At 38.1% G+C, this 20,537-nt stretch overlaps 1 protein-coding gene across 1 annotated transcript in view; it reads left to right on the forward strand.

The window, feature by feature from the left end:
* The window catches only part of Vps50 (vacuolar protein sorting 50), a 323,674-nt gene that overhangs the window by 214,504 nt on the left and 88,633 nt on the right, over window positions 1–20,537 (forward strand). Inside the window, exon 12 of the mRNA XM_067141007.2 lies at window positions 7,065–7,266. Within this exon, the coding sequence (XP_066997108.2) occupies window positions 7,065–7,266 (202 nt within the window). The remainder of the gene's footprint in view (window positions 1–7,064; window positions 7,267–20,537) is intronic.

Genomic DNA, 20,537 nt, shown 5'->3' on the forward strand with positions numbered 1-20,537 from the left:
TTCATTTCATCAGGTACTACTGGTTTCCATTGTTGAAATCGAGCATGCTGTGTCAGCGACCTAGGAGTGTTGCTCAGGAATTGATGAGCATACAAGTTCGTTTGTACACAAAGCATTGAAATAACGTAGTCTGTAATGAAAGCCTTGAAATACTCCATGCATTAAGACGTGTTTGAAAATGGATATTTTATTCCACTGTTGCCTGTAAATTGTACATAGTTAGGCCTACTGTCAACATCTGACCAGTGATATTCTTGTATTTGCAGCTGGTACATGTCTGGAGCACATGGCTACTCCAATATTTATTTATTTTTTTATTTTTTTTTTGCCAGTGGCTTTACGTCGCACCGGTACAGATAGGTCTTATGGCGACGATGGGATAGGAAAGGCCTAGGAGTTGGAAGGAAGCGGCCGTGGCCTTAATTAAGGTATAGCCCCAGCATTTTTCTGGTGTGAAAATGGGAAACCACAGAAAACCATCTTCAGGGCTGACAGTGGGATTTGAACCCACTATGTCCCGGATGCAAGCTCACAGCCGCGCGACACTAACCACACTGCCAACTTGCCCGGTACTCCAATATTGTCACTGCTGTTGTTCCTTACAATACATCTTCATCAGTCAACCCACTATCGCTTCCTAATTCATCTTGTTCTGAATCAATATCAGCGTAAATTTCACCTAAAATATCACTTTTTGTCTAACCTTTCACACTGAAAACTGCCATTGCAGCATACTGTGTGACAACTCAAATTCAAACATAAAATACTTGTGATATTCTAAATATATCACAATGAACGAGACATGAATCAATTTCCCAAAGAATAAATAACAGCCCATGGACAGCAATTAGCCAGCGAGTGTCATCTGTTGATGAAATAGCGAAATACTTCATCCCGTGCTCCAACACGACATAGATGAACATTAAAACAAGAATAGTAGTTAACACCACCTTTCCAATACTTATCTTTCCTATATTTAGGAAATAAACATTACAACAGGCGTTGTAAGATGGGACATGTTTCGCTTAACAGTAGTAAGCATCATCAGCCGAAAATAAATCTTAGCCTAAAGTTAGGTCAGGGCCCTGAACCTAGTGTCCTTAACATATATGGCACCCTAAGAATCAACATTTATATTTATAAAATGAAAATAGGCTTAAAACTAGTGTGAAAAAACATGGAATGTTACAACATGGCTAAGAGAAAAAACACAATCGAGTTGAGACAGAGGATAAGAACAGAAAGTAGGCTATAATACAGAGCTGGTAGTGAAATAATTAAAATCATTAGGATATCATTGTTACCAGTCAGTCAATCAGAATGTTCAAACATAAAAACAAGCGTGAAAATATATAAGAGTGTTCATCATGGCTGAGTTAGAAAAAACACGTAATCGTGTTGCCAGTTCATATCTGATGTCCAATACGGTCTACAATGAGATTTATTACTTGTAATGTAACCGCCAACCAGGCAAAAGCAAAGAATATATATCTTAACCTCAAAGTTAAGGTCACTAGAATTTCCAGGGACATTACGTTTTTAAAGGAGTGCTTAAGATATGGATTGGTTCCCAGATTCTTGCAACATTTACAACGAAAGAACATTTCATCCCCAAATATACAACCCACCCAAGAAAAAGTTAATTCCATTTGGCTGAAAAATGAAATCAAAACACTCTACAGGAAAAAATCACTCCTGAACTTGCAGCTTTACAAAGTTCATCTAAAAACTTCATTCAACATGTCGCCTTTAGAATGGGACTCCTTTTCTAAATTTGCTAACGACAAGGTGTCAATCGCGGCAAATAAAAAACAAGAAGTTTTAGACAAAAAATTGACTTTTCTTAAAGAATCAAAAACTAAATCCGTCAAATCTTTCAAAACCACGGGAACACCCTCTCCTCAAATCAAAGTTGTTCCAAACACTGTAAATTTATCCAACACTAACTTTTCAAACAGTGAAATGGATCTTTTGAACAAGGGTTTCAAATTCAACTGGCCCAACCCCAATAAAATTGACGATCTGGTGCCCAACATTGCCGAAATCGAATCAAATATTTCAAAACTTCCTATTGAACACCGTAATGATGTTAAATACGAAAGTAAAAAGAAGCTCACATTACTAACCAGTGAAATAAATTCCAAGCCTTCTTTAAATATTAACAAGCAAATAATTGAAGTAAAGAACAAAATCAGGAACAATAATGTAATAGTCACAAAAGCCGACAAAGGCTCTACTACTGTATTATTGAACAAAAATGAATATATTAGTAAAACTGAAGATTTCTTTTCCGCCAATAACTGCAAACTAATTGACAAGGATCCCACTTTAAAAATCCAGCGTGGTTTAAAGAACTTGTGAAAAATTCATCTTTTCTCTTTCAAGAGCATGAACAACAAAAACTCACCATTATGAATCCCAGGTTACCTACTGCTAAAGCCTTACCAAAAATACATAAAAAAGATGTGCCAATGCGGCCTATTATAAACTGTCGAAATAGTCCCACCTACAAGGTTTCTAAATTTTTACACCATTTTTTAAATAGCCATTATAAGTTCAATAATGAAGCCTACGTCAAAAATCCAGTTGATTTTTGTAATAAACTTTCTAAATTCAAGTTACATGACAATCACGTCATGGTTTCGTATGATGTCACCCATTCTGAACACCCTATTTTCAAGGCCCCAGTACATCTTTTTCCTTTTTCCATTTTCAGATTTCAGTTCACGCACTAGGCATCTTATTTTTTCCGTTTTGGTCTTGAACTCCCAGCATAAATGAAGTGGCTTCAAGCGTGATCAATCCTGTTTGAAGTGTTACTACTCCATGTCTGCTGCAACATATGATTTCTCTCGCCCGTTCTCACGTATCTATACAAGAGTGGGATTTAATTATTTCTTCACTTAAAAGAATATAACCATTATGTTTTGTTATATATGAACATTCTTATTAACTGACTGGCAGCCATGAGTTTGATACTACACTGCCAACTCTATGTTGTACCTTAAGTTTTTACCTCTGGCAACACGATTACGTGTTTTTTCTAACTCAGCCATGATGAACACTCTTATATATTTTCACGCTTGTTTTTATGTTTGAACATTCTGATTGACTGACTGGTAACAATGATATCCTAATGATTTTAATTATTTCACTACCAGCTCTGTATTATAGCCTACTTTCTGTTCTTATCCTCTGTCTCAACTCGATTGTGTTTTTTCTCTTAGCCATGTTGTAACATTCCATGTTTTTTTCACACTAGTTTTAAGCCTATTTTCATTTTATAAATATAAATGTTGATTCTTAGGGTGCCATATATGTTAAGGACACTAGGTTCAGGGCCCTGACCTAACTTGAGGCTAAGATTTATTTTCGGCTGATGATGCTTACTACTGTTAAGCGAAACATGTCCATCTTACAACGCCTGTTGTAATGTTTATTTCCTAAATATAGGAAAGATAAGTATTGGAAAGGTGGTGTTAACTATTATTCTTGTTTTAATGTTCATATCTGATGTCCAATACGGTCTACAATGAGATTTATTACTTGTAACATGACATAGGTCGCGTTTGGCTCTCTGGAAGCATTTTGTGAACACAACCTAGGTCACGTTTGGCAGTCAATGAGTTAAGGTACAGCCTTTGCCTGGTGAGAAAATGGGAAAGCACGGTAAACCATCTTCAGGGCTGCCGACAGTGGGGTTGGGACCCACTACCTCCTGGATGTAAACTCACAGTTGCGCGCCCCTAACCGCACAGCCAAATCACCCGGTGATAATAGAATAAGACTCTTAGTGATCGTTATTGACAAATAGTGCTTCAACACGTTAACGTCGACGCATACATTTGCTTTTTTCGTGGTAAACTGCGGGAATGTGATATACATATTTCAGGTTGTTGTGGGCTACGGATGTGCGTAATTTCATTCGTAGATGATAATCAAAGACATAATTTATGTTCAAAGTTACTATTTTTGTGTCCCCCTATTGGGGTGACACATGGTTATTAGGTTGACAATGCAACAGAGAAAGTGCGCGTCACCCCTACAGGGAAGACGGCATTTTTACCTTTGTTGTGGTGGAACACTGTGCTCTGTGTTGTGAACTGTTGATTACGTGCCTTTCAACAAGTTCCTTGTAATTTACAGTTTTGCGACAAGAATTGAATTCATGTTATATGTGTTTCTGTGTCGAGTAAGCCATGATTAATACCAATATAAATGGTCCGTTATTGGACATTATAAATTTTCCAGCTAACTCACTTCTGGTTGCCAGCGTTTTGCCCTCGTGTGCTAGGTTGGGCTCATCAGTTGGTACCTAGCACACCTACCAAGACGCTGGCTAGTGCATACCGTGGAGGCCACTGCATAGGCTACTTGGAGCAACCGGCAGTGCCAATGCACTATGAGAGACTTTCTCTCTTTACCAAAAATTGATGCCTGTTTGGCCATCAAATTACATAGATGTTGATTCCCATAGGGAATCTGAAATATTTGCCCTGAATAAGTAAATTTATAATACCAATATAAAAGGATATTGCCTATTGGATATTTATTGAACATCTCCCTTGGTAAGTCATTCCAATCCCTAACTATAAATGAATATTTGCCCCAATTTGTCTTCTTGAATTCTAACTTTATATTCATACTGTGATCTTTCCTACTTTCAAAGACACCACTCAAACTCGTCTACTAATGTCATTCCACGCCCTATCTCTGTTGAGAGCTATTGAATAGATGATATTATAAACTAACTAGCATCCTACACATATTACTTAGTCGAGCAGCTCGTCTTCTATCTCCCAAGTCTTCCCAGCCCAAAATTTACAACATTTTTGTAACGCTAGTCTTTTGTCGGAAATCACCCAGAACAAATCGAGCTGCTTTTCTTTGGACTTCTTCCAGTTCTTGAATCAAGAAATCCTGGTGAGGGTCCCATACACTGGAACCATACTCCAGTTGGGGTCTTAGCAGAGACTTATATGCCCTCTCCTTTACATCCTTACTACAACCCCTAAATACCCTCATAACCATGTGTAGAGATCAGTACCCTTTATTTACAATCCCATTTATGTGATTACCCCAATGAAGATCTTTCCTTATATTAACACCTAGATACTTACAATGATAACCAAAAGGAACTTTCACCCCATCAACGCAGTAATTAAAACTGGGAGGACTTTTCCTATTTGTGAAACTCACAACCAGACTTTTAACCCCTTTTATCATCATACCATTGCCTACTGTCCATCTCACAACATTAGCGGGGTCATTTTGCAGTTGCTCACAATCTTGTAACTTATTTTTTACTCTGTACAGAATAACATCTGCAAAAAGCCTTACCTCTGATTCCACTTCTTTACACATATCATTGATATATATAAGAAAACATAAAGGTCCAATAATACTGCCTTGAGGAATTCCCCTCTTAACTATTACAGGGTCAGATAAAGATTCACCTACTCTAATTCTCTGAGATCTATTTTCTAGAAATTTAGCAACCCATTCAGTCACTCTTTTGTCTAGTCTAATTGCACTAATTTTTACCAATAGTCTCCCATGATCCACCTTATCAAATGCTTTAGACAGGTTAATCGCGATACAGTCCATTTGGCCTCCTAAATCCAAGATATCTGCTATATTTTTCTGGAATCCTACAAGTTGAGCTTCAGTGGAATAACCTTTCCTTCTATCAAACCAGTTATTAATTTTGCAAACATGTCTTAATATAATCAGAAAGAATGCCTTCCCAAAGCTTACATGCAATGCATATCAAACTTACTGGCTTGTAATTTTCAGCTTTATGTCTATCACCCTTTCTTTTGTACACAGGGGCTACTATAGCAATTCTCCATTCATTTGGTGTCCAACTCGTTGGCTGAATGGTCAGCGTACTGGCCTGTGGTTTGGAGGGTCCCGGGTTCGATTCCCGGCCGGGCCGTGGATTTTAACCTTTATTGGTTAATTCCAATGGCTCTGGGGCTGGGTGTGTGTGGCGTATTCAACATTCGAAATCATCCTAGGTAGGGCCCTCATCTTCATAGACATGCAGGTCGCCTAATAGGCTGTCTACTAGAAAAAGACCTGCACCAGGCCTCTCCGGAGGCCATTATTTATTATTCATTTGGTATAGCTCCTTATGCAAACAATCGGGAGCTGGGTGTGTGTGGCGTATTCAACATTCGAAATCATCCTAGGTAGGGCCCTCATCTTCATAGACATGCAGGTCGCCTAATAGGCCGTCTACTAGAAAAAGACCTGCACCAGGCCTCTCCGGAGGCCATTATTTATTATTCATTTGGTATAGCTCCTTATGCAAACAATAATCAGATATGTACTTCAGATATGGTACTATATCCCAACCCATTGTCTTTAGTATATCCCCAGAAATCTTATCAATTCCTGCCGCTTTTCGAGTTTTCAACTTTTGCATCTTATTGTAAATGTCATTGTTATCATATGTAAATTTCAATACTACTTTAGCATTAGTCACCTCCTCTATCTGGACATTATCTTTGTAACCAACAATGTTTACATACTGCTGACTGAATACTTCTGCCTTTTGAAGATCCTCATATACACACTCCTCTTGTTCATTAATGATTACTGGAATGTCCTACTTGGAACTTGTTTCTGCCTTAAAGTACCTGTACATACCCTTCCATTTTTCACTAAAATTTGTACGACTGCCAACCCCACTGTTGGCAGCCCTGAACATGGTTTTCCGTGGTTTCCCGTTTTCACACCAGGCTAATGCTGGGGCTGTACCTTAATTAAGGCCACGGTCACTTCCTTCCAACTCCTAGCCTTTTCCTATACCATCATTGCCATAAGTCCTATCTGTGTCTGTGATTTAAAGCAACTTGTAAAAAAATAAATTGCAGTGCTTGAGAAGAGTTATACTTCAGCTCCTTCTTCAACTTCAAGGCATTTTCATGCTGTTAATACATTGTTATTCATTTTCTGTGTATTGGTGGTAACTAATATAAATTTTTCTCCTTTCTTAACTAGTTAACATTTACATATTTCATGTACGGTATACTTGTATATTTTACATTTATTTTCAGACATTCAAAAACAAGTAGTAAGAAGGAGTTCTCCAAAGCCCCTGTTTTAACCAACACTAGTCTGTCTGTGTTGCGACAGTGTGGAAAGTATCTCCAGCTGAGCCGATTGCTGCGACCTGTGACCAATGATGTTCTTCTCTGTGTTAGTCAGCTGCTAGACTACTATCTGTATGCTGTCTATGTTTTCTTCACTGCAGATTTGGTGAGCATTAGAGAATCACATTAAGAATGAATATTTGTCATTTTAGTGTTTTACACTTTGTCCTTATTTTTGTATGTGTTTCTTCTGCACTACTTTGTTATCTATACAAATAACTGTTCAATTGCAAACCTATCCCTAGCCCACATGTCTTATATAAACCTATTGGCCTTTCTGCTTATACAACACAATAATTCAATCGTTCTGTTATTGATGTCATGCAGTCTTCTTTCTCATATTCTCTTTCCAAGAGTTCACCATCAACCTTGTTATTCCAGTATTAAAATTTTGCATATCGTACTAGTGTTAGCTTTCATGGCTTGTGTCAAGTAATAAATGATGGACTTCTATTGGAATATTGTGAATATGATTGTTTCAGCTAATTTTCATTAGTTCTTGTCAGAATGAAATGACGTGAGCAGAGTGGGTGCCTGCACTTAAATAGCAATGAGAAGGTTTGCTAATGGTGTTATTATCAGCTTGCGTCTCCATCAGATTGGCATTATCAAGAATTGCAGCCATTATTGTCAACTCGATCACAGGTTGCCTAACTCTCCTAGTTTTTAGTATCTCTTCTTTTCTGAAAGAGGTACACGTAATTATTTCATTAGCTTTTCATTAGGGGTATGTTTAATAATGGTGGGTGGTAGCCAGACCCACAAGTTCCTTAAATTTTATTTCACGATTGAGGAAAGAGAGTTGGCCTGAGTATCTCAGACTGTAGAGCCTTCTGAGCCCATGTTGGCGAGTTTGATTTCGGCTCAAACCATAAAAAATAGATTTACAGACTTATAAATGAACTCGTGTGGGATAAATATCTGGCACCTCAGCATTTCCGAAAACCACTGGGCTGAGTTTCCCGAAATTGATTATAAATATTATGGCCTGTTTCACGACTTTGAACGTCTAAACCCAGGAATCGTTCTTGAAATGCAGGCTGAGTAGCTCAGATGGTTGAGGCGCTTGCCTTCTGACCCCAACATGTCAGGTTCGATCCTGGCTTAGTCAAGTGGTGTTTGAAGGTGCTCAAATAATCTTCCTACACTACTAGACAATAGTATAAATACCTGCACTGAACAGATCTCCAAGGTATTAAAGTATAACTGATGAAATATTGTTCTTGTTGTGAAGACAGTCATGGTTCATGGTGTGGGTTACTGTAGTCACGTCCTAGTTCGTGAACCATGGGCAACGGCTGAGTGGCCTAGTAAGTGATCCTGAGAGTCGGGATACCAGTTGCTGTGGAATGGGAGCAGGCATCTCAGACATATTCTGAGTCATGGCCCTCCTTGTGCTCAGGCGGCTAGGACTATACAATTCACCGGTGGTCCATAACCCGTTAGAGGAGAGATCCTCACTTGGACTATGTGCAAGTAGGGTAGCATCCTGCTTCATGAATTTACCGAGCTCAGAACATTTTAAGCAAGCCTCGGACCTATGGGAGTAACGGAGTCCCACTCCGATTTGACAGGCGAGGGACTCCATGAAAACAACTTGGCGAACAAAATGGAATTCGATGGGGAGCTATCAATATTAATGGGGCTTATGGAAGAAAGAAAGTAGAACTGGCTGAGTCAGCAAAGAGGATGCATCTGGATGTGCTAGGAGTAAGTGATATTGGGGTAAGGGGAGATAACGGGGAGGAGATAGGAGATTATAAAGTGTACTTGACAGGTGTTAGAAAGGGAAGGGCAGAGTCTGGGGTAGGTCTCTTTATCAGGAATACCATTGCACGCAACATAGTTTCTGTTAGGCACGTAAATGAGCGAATGATGTGGGTAGATTTGTCAGTTGGATGAATTAGGACTAGAATTGTGTCCGTGTATTCACCATGTGAGGGTGCAGATGAGGATGAAGTTGACAAGTTTTATGAAGCATTGAGTGACATCGTGGTCAGGGTTAACAGCAAGGATAGAATAGTGCTAATGGGCAATTTCAATGCAAGAGTTGAGAATAGAACTGAAGGATACGAAAGGGTGATTGGTAAATGTGGGGAAGATATGGAAGCTAATGGAAATGGGAAGTGTTTGCTGGACTTTTGTGCTAGGATGGGTTTAGCAGTTACGAATACATTCTTCAAGCATAAGGCTATTCACTGCTACACATGGGAGGCTAGGGGTACCAGATCCATAATGGACTATATCTTAACAGACTTTGAATTCAGGAAATCTGTTAGGAATGTACAAGTTTTTCGCAGATTTTTCGATGATACAGACCACTATTTGATCTGTAGTGAACTAAGTATCTCTAGGCCTAGGGTAGAGAAAGTGAAATCTGTCTGCAAACGAATAAAAGTAGAAAATCTCCAGGACGAGGTAATTAGAAGTACATGGATATGATTAGTGAGAAGTTTCGAACAGTAGACAGTAAGCAGGTTCAGGATATAGAAAGTGAATGGGTGGCATACAGGGATGCTGTAGTAGAAACAGCAAGGGAATGCCTAGGAACAACTGTGTGTAAAGATGGGAAAAGGCGAACATCTTGGTGGAATGATGAAGTGAGAGCAGTCTGTAAACGTAAAAAGAAGGCTTATCAGAAGTGGCTCCAAACAAGGGCCGAGGCAGACAAGGATTTGTACATAGATGAAACAAACAGAGCGAAACAAATAGTTGTTGAATCCAAAAAGGTCATGGGAAGATTTTGGTAATAACCTGGAAAGACTACGTCAAGCAGCAGGGAAACCTTTCTGGACAGTAATAAAGAATGTTAGGAAGGGAGGGAAATAGGAAATGAACAGTGTTTTGAGTAATTCAGGTGAACTCATAATAGATCCCAGAGAATCACTGGAGAGGTGGAGGGAATATTTTGAACATCTTCTCAATGTAAAAGGAAATCATCCTGGTGGTGTTGCGAACAGCCAAGCTCATGAGGAGGAGGAAAATGATGTTGGTGAAATTATGCTTGAGGAAGTGGAAAGGATGGTAAATAAATTCCATTGTCATAAAGCAGCAAGAATAGATGTAATTAGACCTGAAATGGTGAAGTATAGTGGGAAGGCAGGTATGAAATGGCTTCATAGAATAGTAAAATTAGCATGGAGTGTTGGGAGGGTACCTTCAGATTGGACAAAAGCAGTAATTGCACCTATCTATAAGCAAGGGAACAGGAAGGATTGCAACAACTATCGAGGTATCTCATTGATTAGTATACCAGCCAAAGTATTCACTGGCATCTTGGAAGGGAGGGTGCGATCAGTCGTTGAGAGGAAGTTGGATGAAAACCAGTGTGGTTTCAGACCACAGAGAGACTGTCAGGATCAGATTTTCAGTATGCGCTAGGTAATTGAAAAATGCTATGAGAGGAATAGGCAATTGTGTTTGTTTCGTAGATCTAGAGAAAGCCTATGACAGGGTACCGAGAGAAAAGGCGTTCGCTATATTGGGGGACTATGGAATTAAAGGTAGGTTATTAAAATCAATCAAAGGCATTTATGTTGACAATTGGGCTTCAGTGAGAATTGATGGTAGAATGAGTTCTTGGTTCAGGGTACTTACAGGGGTTAGACAAGGCTGCAATCTCTCACCTCTGCTGTTCGTAGTTTATATGGATCATCTGCTTAAAGATATAAAATGGCAGGGAGGGATTCAGTTAGGTGGAAATGTAGTAAGCAGTTTGGCCTCTGCTGGCGGCTTGGTCCTAATGGCAGATTGTGCCAAAAGCCAGCAGTCTAATATCCTGGAACTTGAAAATAGGTGCAATGAGTATAGTATGAAAATTAGCCTCTCGAAGACTAAATTGATGTCAGTAGGTAAGAAATTCAACAGAATTGAATGTCAGATTGGTGATACAAAGCTAGAACAGGTCGATAATTTCAAATATTTAGGTTGTGTGTTCTCCCAGCATGGTAATATAGTAAGTGAGATTGAATCAAATTGTCGTAAAGCTAATGCAGTGAGCTCGCAGCTGCGATCAACAGTATTCTGTAAGAAGAAAGTCAGCTCCCAGATGAAACTATCTTTACATCGGTCTGTTTTCAGACCAACTTTGCTTTACGGGAGCGAAAACTGGGTGGACTCAGGATATCTTATTCATAAGTTAGAAGTAACAGACATGAAAGTAGCAAGAATGATTGCTGGTACAAACAGGTGGGAACAAAGGCAGGAGGGTACTGGGAATGAGGAGATAAAGGCTAATTTAGGAATGAACTCGATGGATGAAGCTTTACGCATAAACCGGCTTCGGTGGTGGGGTCATGTGAGGCGAATGGAGGAGGATAGGTTACCTAGGAGAATAATGGACTCTGTTGTGGAGGATAAGAGAAGTAGAGGTAGACCAAGACGACGATGGTTAGACTCGGTTTCTAATGATTTAAAGATAAGAGGTGTAGACCTAAATAAGGCCACAACACTAGTTGCAAATGGAGGATTGTGGCGACGTTTAGTAACTACACAGAGGCTTGCAGACTGAACACTGAAAGGCATAACAGTCTATAATGATAATGTATGTATGTATGTATGTATGTATGTATGTATGTATGTATGTATGTATGTATGTATGTATGTATGTATGTATGAAAGCAGTCTTGAGGTTGCAGCACACTGAAACCTTGCCAATCCTGTGATAATTGTCAGCATGCGCCTTTCTCTTGTACATCGTAACATCTAGACCACACTTGCAACATAAAATATCCCAGCAATACTCCTACCTCTCTACTATAAAATGTACAGTGAAAGGCAATTATCCAGTTGGTGTTGTGTACAGCAAATAAGGAACAGAAACATTCACCATGTAGATGTGTAGCATCTTTGTAATTTCTTATATTCATTTCCATTTAGTCATTTACAAATTTTAAAAGGAATCTGTAAACTGCAAATTGGAGAAATTTATTTATTGAGAAATCTGGGATCTATTATGTTTTGATTTAGTCATGGATTATAGCACAGCGCTCAAGGTAGTCATCCATTTTTAAGATGTTCTACAAGAATAACGAAACAGTTGCTTGTGCTTAATTTTGTCATGATATTTCAAAACATTTCATTTCTTTGAAAATGCACAATGGTCTACATGGACGCCGTACAACTAAGACAGCTATGTTAAAAATACATTGTGTAGCCAGCGTGTTCTGAAACCTATGGCAGTTAATACCTACACAACTGCGTTAGTTAGCATACAGTCCAGCCAGGCTGACTGGAATAAAATGCTATGTTCATTTCCATTAAAAAATTGTTAGATTTGAACAACGCCTATCTAGCTGTAGCCATATCATTTAAATGTCTGACCACTAGACTATGCAGCATCTAAAAGTGCAAGTGGCGACGAGACCTCTAGACTCTGTAAGCTATGGATAATGTTGCACTGCACACACATCGCTAGTATCCTAAGTAGTAAACACGTGGGAGGTATGCACTTGCTCTTTAACATGTACCCGTCTCTGTGCTAATTATTTTTGCATATGTAAGTTAATAGTGGTCAGTGATGCGTAAGAAAATCAGGAGTTACAGCACACAGTTGAAATTAACAGTGACTGTGCTCCAGAAATTAATGGAAAATAATGCATGTAAATATAATAAGGACAAGCACATTTTTTCTTATCCAGGATCTAGAATACTATAGCAAATTTATAAATTTATAGCCTACAATATTTATGAACAACGGAAATTAAATATAAATATCTGCAGGTCTTAAGTTTTGTGTAAAGCCATCACATGTACCCTACTGACATAAAGAAGGACGACACTTCCAGTGTGCCATAAAGATAGCCTTATCATTTTGAGAACCAGAATTAGGCCATTATGTAGAAATTTAAAAAGAACTGTTATAATATTTAACTGGATTAAGAAACTATGGCTATTCAGTTTTGCACAAAATGCTACAGTTAAAGGCACTGGAGGTGCAGAGAGAAACAATAAAGGAATCTCACAGTTTAAAGTAAGCAGAGTGGCTGTGTAGATTCATGAAGAGGAACAACCATTTTCTTTGAAGGAGGACATTTGTATGCCAGCAATTGCCGAAGGACCCCTCCAAAAAAGTGTGTATTCCCTCCTCCCCCTATTGTAAAGGTTAATTTTTTAAAGTAAACAGGAAAATTATGCATGTAAATATAATAGGAACAAGCGCATTTTTTTAAAATCCAGGATCCAGAATACTATAGCAAATTTATAAATTTATGAACAATGGAAATTAAATATAAATACCTAAAAAGAATGTTGTGATTTGCAGTGCATCTAGTGCATGTCTTGAGTCTTTTCTATTGTCTATTCTGTGGTTAACATTTGAAAAGCATAATAACTGACATGATTGATTATTGTTTTAAGGGGAGGAACTAGACAACCATCCCTCTTTGAACATAGGCATCCAAAATGTCTATGGGAAAAAAAAATTCATCTGGCCCCATCAATTTTCCTTTGGATCTCTGTTGGGTCTCTCTCACTTGACAAATTGTGCAGATCTGAAGTAGAGTAATAGAGGTGTGTGATTTCCTATATTCACAATTCTGTATCCTATTTGTCTGCTCTTCTCATGGTCTCAAGCAATAATTCCAAGCAGCATATGAAAAATGAGTCTTAATTTCTAGAATCAGAAGTTCAGATGACAAAATTGATTGCTCCATACATACATACATACATACATACATACATACAAGGCCATACCCAGGAATTTTTTTTTGTTGAGGTTGTGAGGATTGTGGGGGCTGCCCCATGTTAGCTGTCCTGAGAATGGTTTTCTGTGATTTCCCATCTCTACTTCCAGGCAAATATCGAAACAGTTCCTATTAATAGGCCACAGCCGATTCCTTCCACTTTCTCTCCCAATTTCATTCACCATCACTCATTTCATCTTCATTAATTCCTCAGTTAGGGTTGGCATCCAGCCGTTAAATCATGCCATATAATTTCATCTCGCTTCATCCCCGACCCTGTATCAGGAAACAGGACTAAAGGTAGACATATATCATGATCAAACTATACATATTCGCAATTAACAAGTTAACTGTTAGTCAGAATGATGCGAAAGTGAGACTTGGGTTGCCCAAATACGACTTTACACGGACTAAAATTGCTATATTTATCCATTTTGTTTACTGTGAATATAACCCTTGAGGTGGGGAAAACAAAAAGAATTTAAAGGGGTATACTAAGAAAAATATGTCCAACATCTGTTGAGATTTTTCACAGATTTCTGTGGCTCTGAATTAGTATTTCATCAGTTGGGTTTTCCTCTGGCTAGATGTTCTCTTAATTAAGGCCACAGCTGCTTCCTTCCCACTCCTAGGCCTTTCCTATCCCATTGGCACCATAAGACCTACCTGTGTTGGTGCGACGTAAAGCAAATTGAAAAAAAAAAAAAAAAAAAAAAAGAGGTTTTCATTGCTAGCCTTTATTTTTATGCTTCTGAATCAGGGAATGGCCTTTTGTAAATAGGCTGACTTAGGTAAGTGTTTTAGTAGTACATTTACTCTAAGGAAAATTAAATATGGTGTAATAATATTTTAGCGATTGCCATGAACTGTTTAAAAATACTTGAAAAGCATGTGTGCATGAAAACTTTTCAGGATGAATTCTAGTAGGAAGCAAAGCAAAGCCGTCTCTGTACAGGTCACGAAGGTCCTTGGAGGAGTGGAAGGTAAAGGCTTCCACCATCCGTAACCTTGGCACTTGGTGGCGTAGAATGTTTAGGTCTATGTCTGGTTACCTTTGTACCCAGGAATTAATCTGGTACTCATTTTTGGCATAAGCTCAGATGCATGTGCACCTCCAGAAGTGGAAATCTTGTTTCTAAAATTTTTTACTTCACGATGGGGATTCGAACCCACGTCAATCCGGGTGAACTGAGCACACTTTTACGCCTCAGCCTGGCAGCCCCTGAAGTCTAGTAGAACATAGTTAAATGTGACACTAAAAATGGAATATTTTGTTTACAGAAAGGATACGTTTATTTGAATTCTTTACTATCAATTATGGAAAGCTGTTTTAAGACTGCTTCCTTGTCTGAACTGTCAGTGTAAGGGACTTTGTTTCATAGAACACCAAGTTCGATTTTTGGCCAGGCTGGGAATTTTAATCAAGTTTGGCTAACTCCTCCAGCTCGAGAACTGGGTATTTGTGATCGGCTAAATTCAAGTCACCTACACACAACATATTATACTGCTAACAACCACATGAACACGCACTAATAAATACTGGTACATCCTTCCACATAGGGTTGGTATCATGAAGAGCATTCTATTGCAAAACAGGGCTTAATCCACATCAGTGCTGATCTGAAGTAACTGGCGAGAAGGTGAGAAAAAATGGAATAATCTCTTAAGTACAGCTGGAACATGATCCACATGAACTGACAACAAATGTGAAAAGAAAAAAAAAAAAAGAAAAAAAAAAAAAAAAAAAAAAAAAAAACAGAAAACAAAACAAAAACTGAAGACCTGAAGACCAAAACTATACAATTATACAAACCATTCAAGTTTATAAGTAAGATATTTCTGCTTTTATGATATTAAGACAAGTCATGTTTAGAGACATATGAACATATTTTTACGTTTGTCCTTGTGTCCTCTTTCTTTTGCTCCCTTTTTCCTTACTGACCTGCCATTATGTTCATCCTATTGTGTGTTCCTTCTTGTTCCTGTGATTTCTGTACATGACCTGATTTGACACTTGTTTGTTCCTTTCCAGTACTTACAACATTAAGACAGCAGACTTTGTTTTCTGTAATTGTATGACACTAATAAAATGCCCAAGAAAAATATTTCAGAATGAAATCTTTACAGAAACTAATTGTTTATTTGAATTCTTTACTGTCAATTATGGAAAACTGTTTTAAGACCGCCTCCTTGTCTGAACTGTCATTGTAATGGACTTAGTTTCATAGAACCCCGAGTTTGATATTTGGCCGGGCCAGGAATTTTAATCATATTTGGCTAATTCCTCCAGCTTGAGAACTGGGTATTTAATGATGGTGCAAATTTATTAAGAACATTGAAAACAAACAATCCGTATATCTCACCAAAATTAAAACTTCCATTTATGTTTTCAGTAAATTTGTTAACTATATTCATAGAGAAACATTTAAATTTACAAATATTTTATAGGTTTCATTCAATTGTTTATGTTGCAAATGCTTGTTTTCATAATATTTCTAATTTACTGTATTTCAAAACCCATGTGTGCTATTTAAATTTGTAAGTTCATTATTGTTTCAGAGGGGGTTTAAACCCCTCTAACCCCCCCCCCCCCCGGGTACGGCCTTGCATTCATACAATAGTAAGTTAACTTATTTACTGTATTTAGCTAGGATTAACAATGTGAGTAGAGTAGTTATTTTGAAATGTTAATCCTTTTGTCCGGTCCTTATGCTTATGAAGAAAGAGACTATGATATCCTACTTGCCATTCTTGCAGCAATTGGTTGGTACTGGCTCGGTCAGTCAGAATGCGCCCCTCTCCTTGGCGAGGCTATCCAATGAAGTCGCTCCTTTTAACAGCTTTGGGATGACAGATAGAAAGCGACTTACTAGCGGTGGCCAAAGGCTAGGTACCGGTATACATTCGACAACTTTGTGTTCCACGTTCAGTGTGCTGCACACTTTCTTTGGTATATGTGATTCTGATGAACAGCAACTGCTGCTGATATTTTCACCAATTAAAAAATCCTGGAAGTAGAAATGGGCTCATGAAATCAACCAAAGATGTGAAGAATTATGGGAATATCACTGTGTCATACATTTCATTCACACATGTACATAGGAGTTTTATTTACATTTAATTACATGTTCAAATGAAAATTGAAAACATTTGCTTTTCTGGTACAATTTTACATGGATGTATCACTACACCTTATAACAGGGTGTCTGTAGGTCATAAAAATCATGAAAGTGATGAAAAAGTCATCATTTGTAGTTTTGTAGTTTTTTTCAAAATGGCGCCCGGTAATGACGACGTAGTGTTTTATTCTCCGAGTAAATTAACCGTAAAATGTGACGAAAAGTGCGGAAAATGTCGAAAATTAGTGAAAAATGGAATGTTGTGTGATTCATGTGATCGATGGTGGCATTATAAGTGCGGAAATTGCCCTAGAGACGTAAAAACTAATGAAAATGTTGACTGGATTTGTGAGCAGTGTGTTCGGAATGTTGTTGTTGGGGACGGCGTTGACGAAGCATCGAAAACAGTCGATGAGGAATATAAAAGTGCTTTAGAAATTATAAACATTCTAAAAAAGGACAATGAGACTCTTAAAGTTGAAAATCAAGAATTAAAAGAAAGACTGCGATCGCTAGAATTTGGGACTGACCATTCTTCGAGTGATATACCGGTACAAGTAACAAACTCGAGCACGTGGTGTCAAGTAGTTCGTGGATGGCCGGCTAAGAAGAAATCTACAACTGAATTTCCGGAAATAAACATTAGAAATAGGTTTTCTGCCCTAAATAATTTAATCCTGGAAGAAAGTGATCGCGCGCGTGAAACCAAATCATCGCGATCCGTTGCCGTGCCGAGTTTAAAATTTAGGCCTAGAACTCAGATTCAAGACCCAGTTAGGCCTAAATCAGCGAAGGTAGCTGTATTTGGTGATAGCCAAGGAAGGGGAATTGCGGGAGTGATTAACGACGAGAATGTAGCAGCAACCGGAGAAATATATCCAGGAGCTTCTATCAGCAGTGTTGTGGAAAACGTAGAAGCAGCAACTAGGAACTTCGGGAGCGGCGATGCAGTGCTTATCATCGGTGGGACGAACGACGTAGCTCGCGACGACGCCAAGAATGTAAGATCACAACTTAAACATACACTAGGGAAGCTGACCCACACTAACGTTTTTGTAGTGAACGTGCCCCACAGGCATGATTTGAGTAGAGACTCGTGTGTGAACATTGAAGTGGACAAGGTTAATACAGATATTGTTAAAATTTGTAAACATTTTAGGAATACTCAGGTTATTGAATGCAGCATGGCCTCCACTAAACAATTCAGGTAAACGAAAGATAGCAAATATTGTTCTAGATTTTATTAATCTTAAGATATGTACTGTAAAACAGGCAACTCCCTTGAGTTATAATACTGACCAGGAAAACTAGTAGAAAGAGCCAGCTGTACTTCAAGCTGGCTCAGTCAACTAGAAAAAGAAACTCAGGATAGTAAGGAATTTCAAGTTACCCAATTGCAACAGTCAAGTTTTAGGGAGGAAGGGGGTCTGAGACTGCTCTTGGTAAACTGTCAAAGTGTAGTAAATAAACAATTAAAATTCGGTACATTGATGGAATCTTATGAGACTGATGTGGTGATAGGAGTGGAATCGTGGTTGAAAGAAGGGGTGGGTAATAGAGAAGTATTTCCAGAAGGGTACACAGTCTATCGTAGAGACCGAGGAGATAAAAAGGGAGGGGGGGTGTTTATTCTGGTGAAGGAAACTTACTGTTCACATGAATGGTTTACCGATGAAAGGGATGAAATATTAGGGATAAAATTAGTTTGTGATAATATGAAGGAGGTGGGAATTATAGGAACATACAGGCCTGGAAGAGAGGAAAGAGACATGGAAATCTTTGAAAAAATAATAGATTATACTCATAAAAACAATAATAATGATATGGTAATAATTGGGGGAGATCTAAATTTGCCTGAAGTTGAATGGAAAGGAGCTGCAAGTGAAGCCCATGAACAGAAACTGGCAAATAAGTTAATTTGGGAGGGAGGATTTATACAAGTAGTACAAGAACCGACTCGTCTCAATAACTTACTAGATGTATTCTTGGTTAAACCATGGGAAATTGTTGATAAAACTGAGGTAATTGAAGGAATAGGAGACCATAAGGCTGTAATAATGGATGTAGGACTCGTACCAAAAAGGCTTAATAAGAGGGTTACACAAGACAAGAAATTGTACAGAAAAACTAAAGTTGATGAATTTGGGACTTACCTTAAATCACAATTCAGTTGTTGGATAAGTGAAGGGAGTAACGTGGATACACTTTGGGCTAAATTTAAAGGAATTATTTGGGAAGGAGAGAAGAGATTTGTACCTGTTAAGAAGGGTAAAATGACCTCAGACCCTGTTTATTATACAAGGGAAATAAGAAAATTAAAAAGAAAATGTAGAATAGTAAACAGGAAAATCAAAGAGGGTAGGGAGAGTAGAGAAACTAGAAAACAGCTAATGAGGGAACTGAATAGAGTGAAAAAGGAAGCAAAAGAGAATTATATGAATGGCATACTTCAAGAGGGTAATGACCACAAAGGGAAATGGAAAAAGCTGTATTCATATATCAGGAATCAAAAAGGAAAAGGAGTCCAAATTCCTACAATGGTGGGAGAAGGGGGTGAACACTATTTAACAGATACTGAGAAAGCAAACCTATTTAGTAGGGAATTTAGAGATTCAGTAGATGATTGTCAAGAGTTGGAAACCGAAACAGAAGATAGAGAGGGAGAGAGACAGAGGGAAACAAGAAGTTTCTCATTCACAAACGAAGATATTTTCAGAGAAATCCAACTGCTTCAGCAAGGAAAAGCTGCAGGAAGTGATCAAATTACTGGGGAGGTATTAAAGACAATGGGGTGGTACATAGTGCCTTATTTAAAATTTCTCTTTGACTATGTCATAAATAATAGTGTAATACCAAAGGAATGGAAGGAATCTATAATAATACCAATTTATAAAGGAAAGGGTGATAAAAGGAAACTAGAGAACTACAGACCAATCAGCCTGACCAGTATAGTTTGTAAAATTCTGGAGAGTTTAATATCGAAGTACATCAGAGGGATATGTGATGATAAAAATTGGTTCATGAGGAGCCAGTATGGATTTAGAAAGAAATTTTCTTGTGAGGCACAACTGGTGGGATTTCAGCAGGACATATCAGATCAGTTGGATTCAGGAGGTCAGTTAGATTGCATAGCCATAGATCTTTCCAAAGCCTTTGATAGAGTGGAACATGGAATATTATTAAAGAAATTGGAGGGAATAGGATTGGACGTAAGGGTTACACGTTGGATAAAAGCATTTCTAAATTCAAGGGTTCAGAAAGTCAAAGTAGGAAATAATGTATCGCAGGAAGAGAAAGTTTGGAAGGGAATTGCACAGGGTAGTATAATCGGTCCGTTACTTTTCTTAATATACGCAAATGATTTAGGGAACAATATAACATCAAAAATAAGATTGTATGCAGATGACATAATTGTTTATAGAGAAATAAACAACATTGAGGATTGTTCAGAATTACAAAGGGACCTTGAAAGTATCCAACAATGGGTTGAAGAAAATAATATGAAGGTTAATGGAGGCAAATCAACTGTTACAACTTTTACAAACAGGTGCTTTAAAACTGAATTTGAATATACT

This window comes from Anabrus simplex, chromosome 2 (assembly GCF_040414725.1).
Source record: "Anabrus simplex isolate iqAnaSimp1 chromosome 2, ASM4041472v1, whole genome shotgun sequence".
NCBI lineage: Eukaryota > Metazoa > Arthropoda > Insecta > Orthoptera > Tettigoniidae > Anabrus > Anabrus simplex.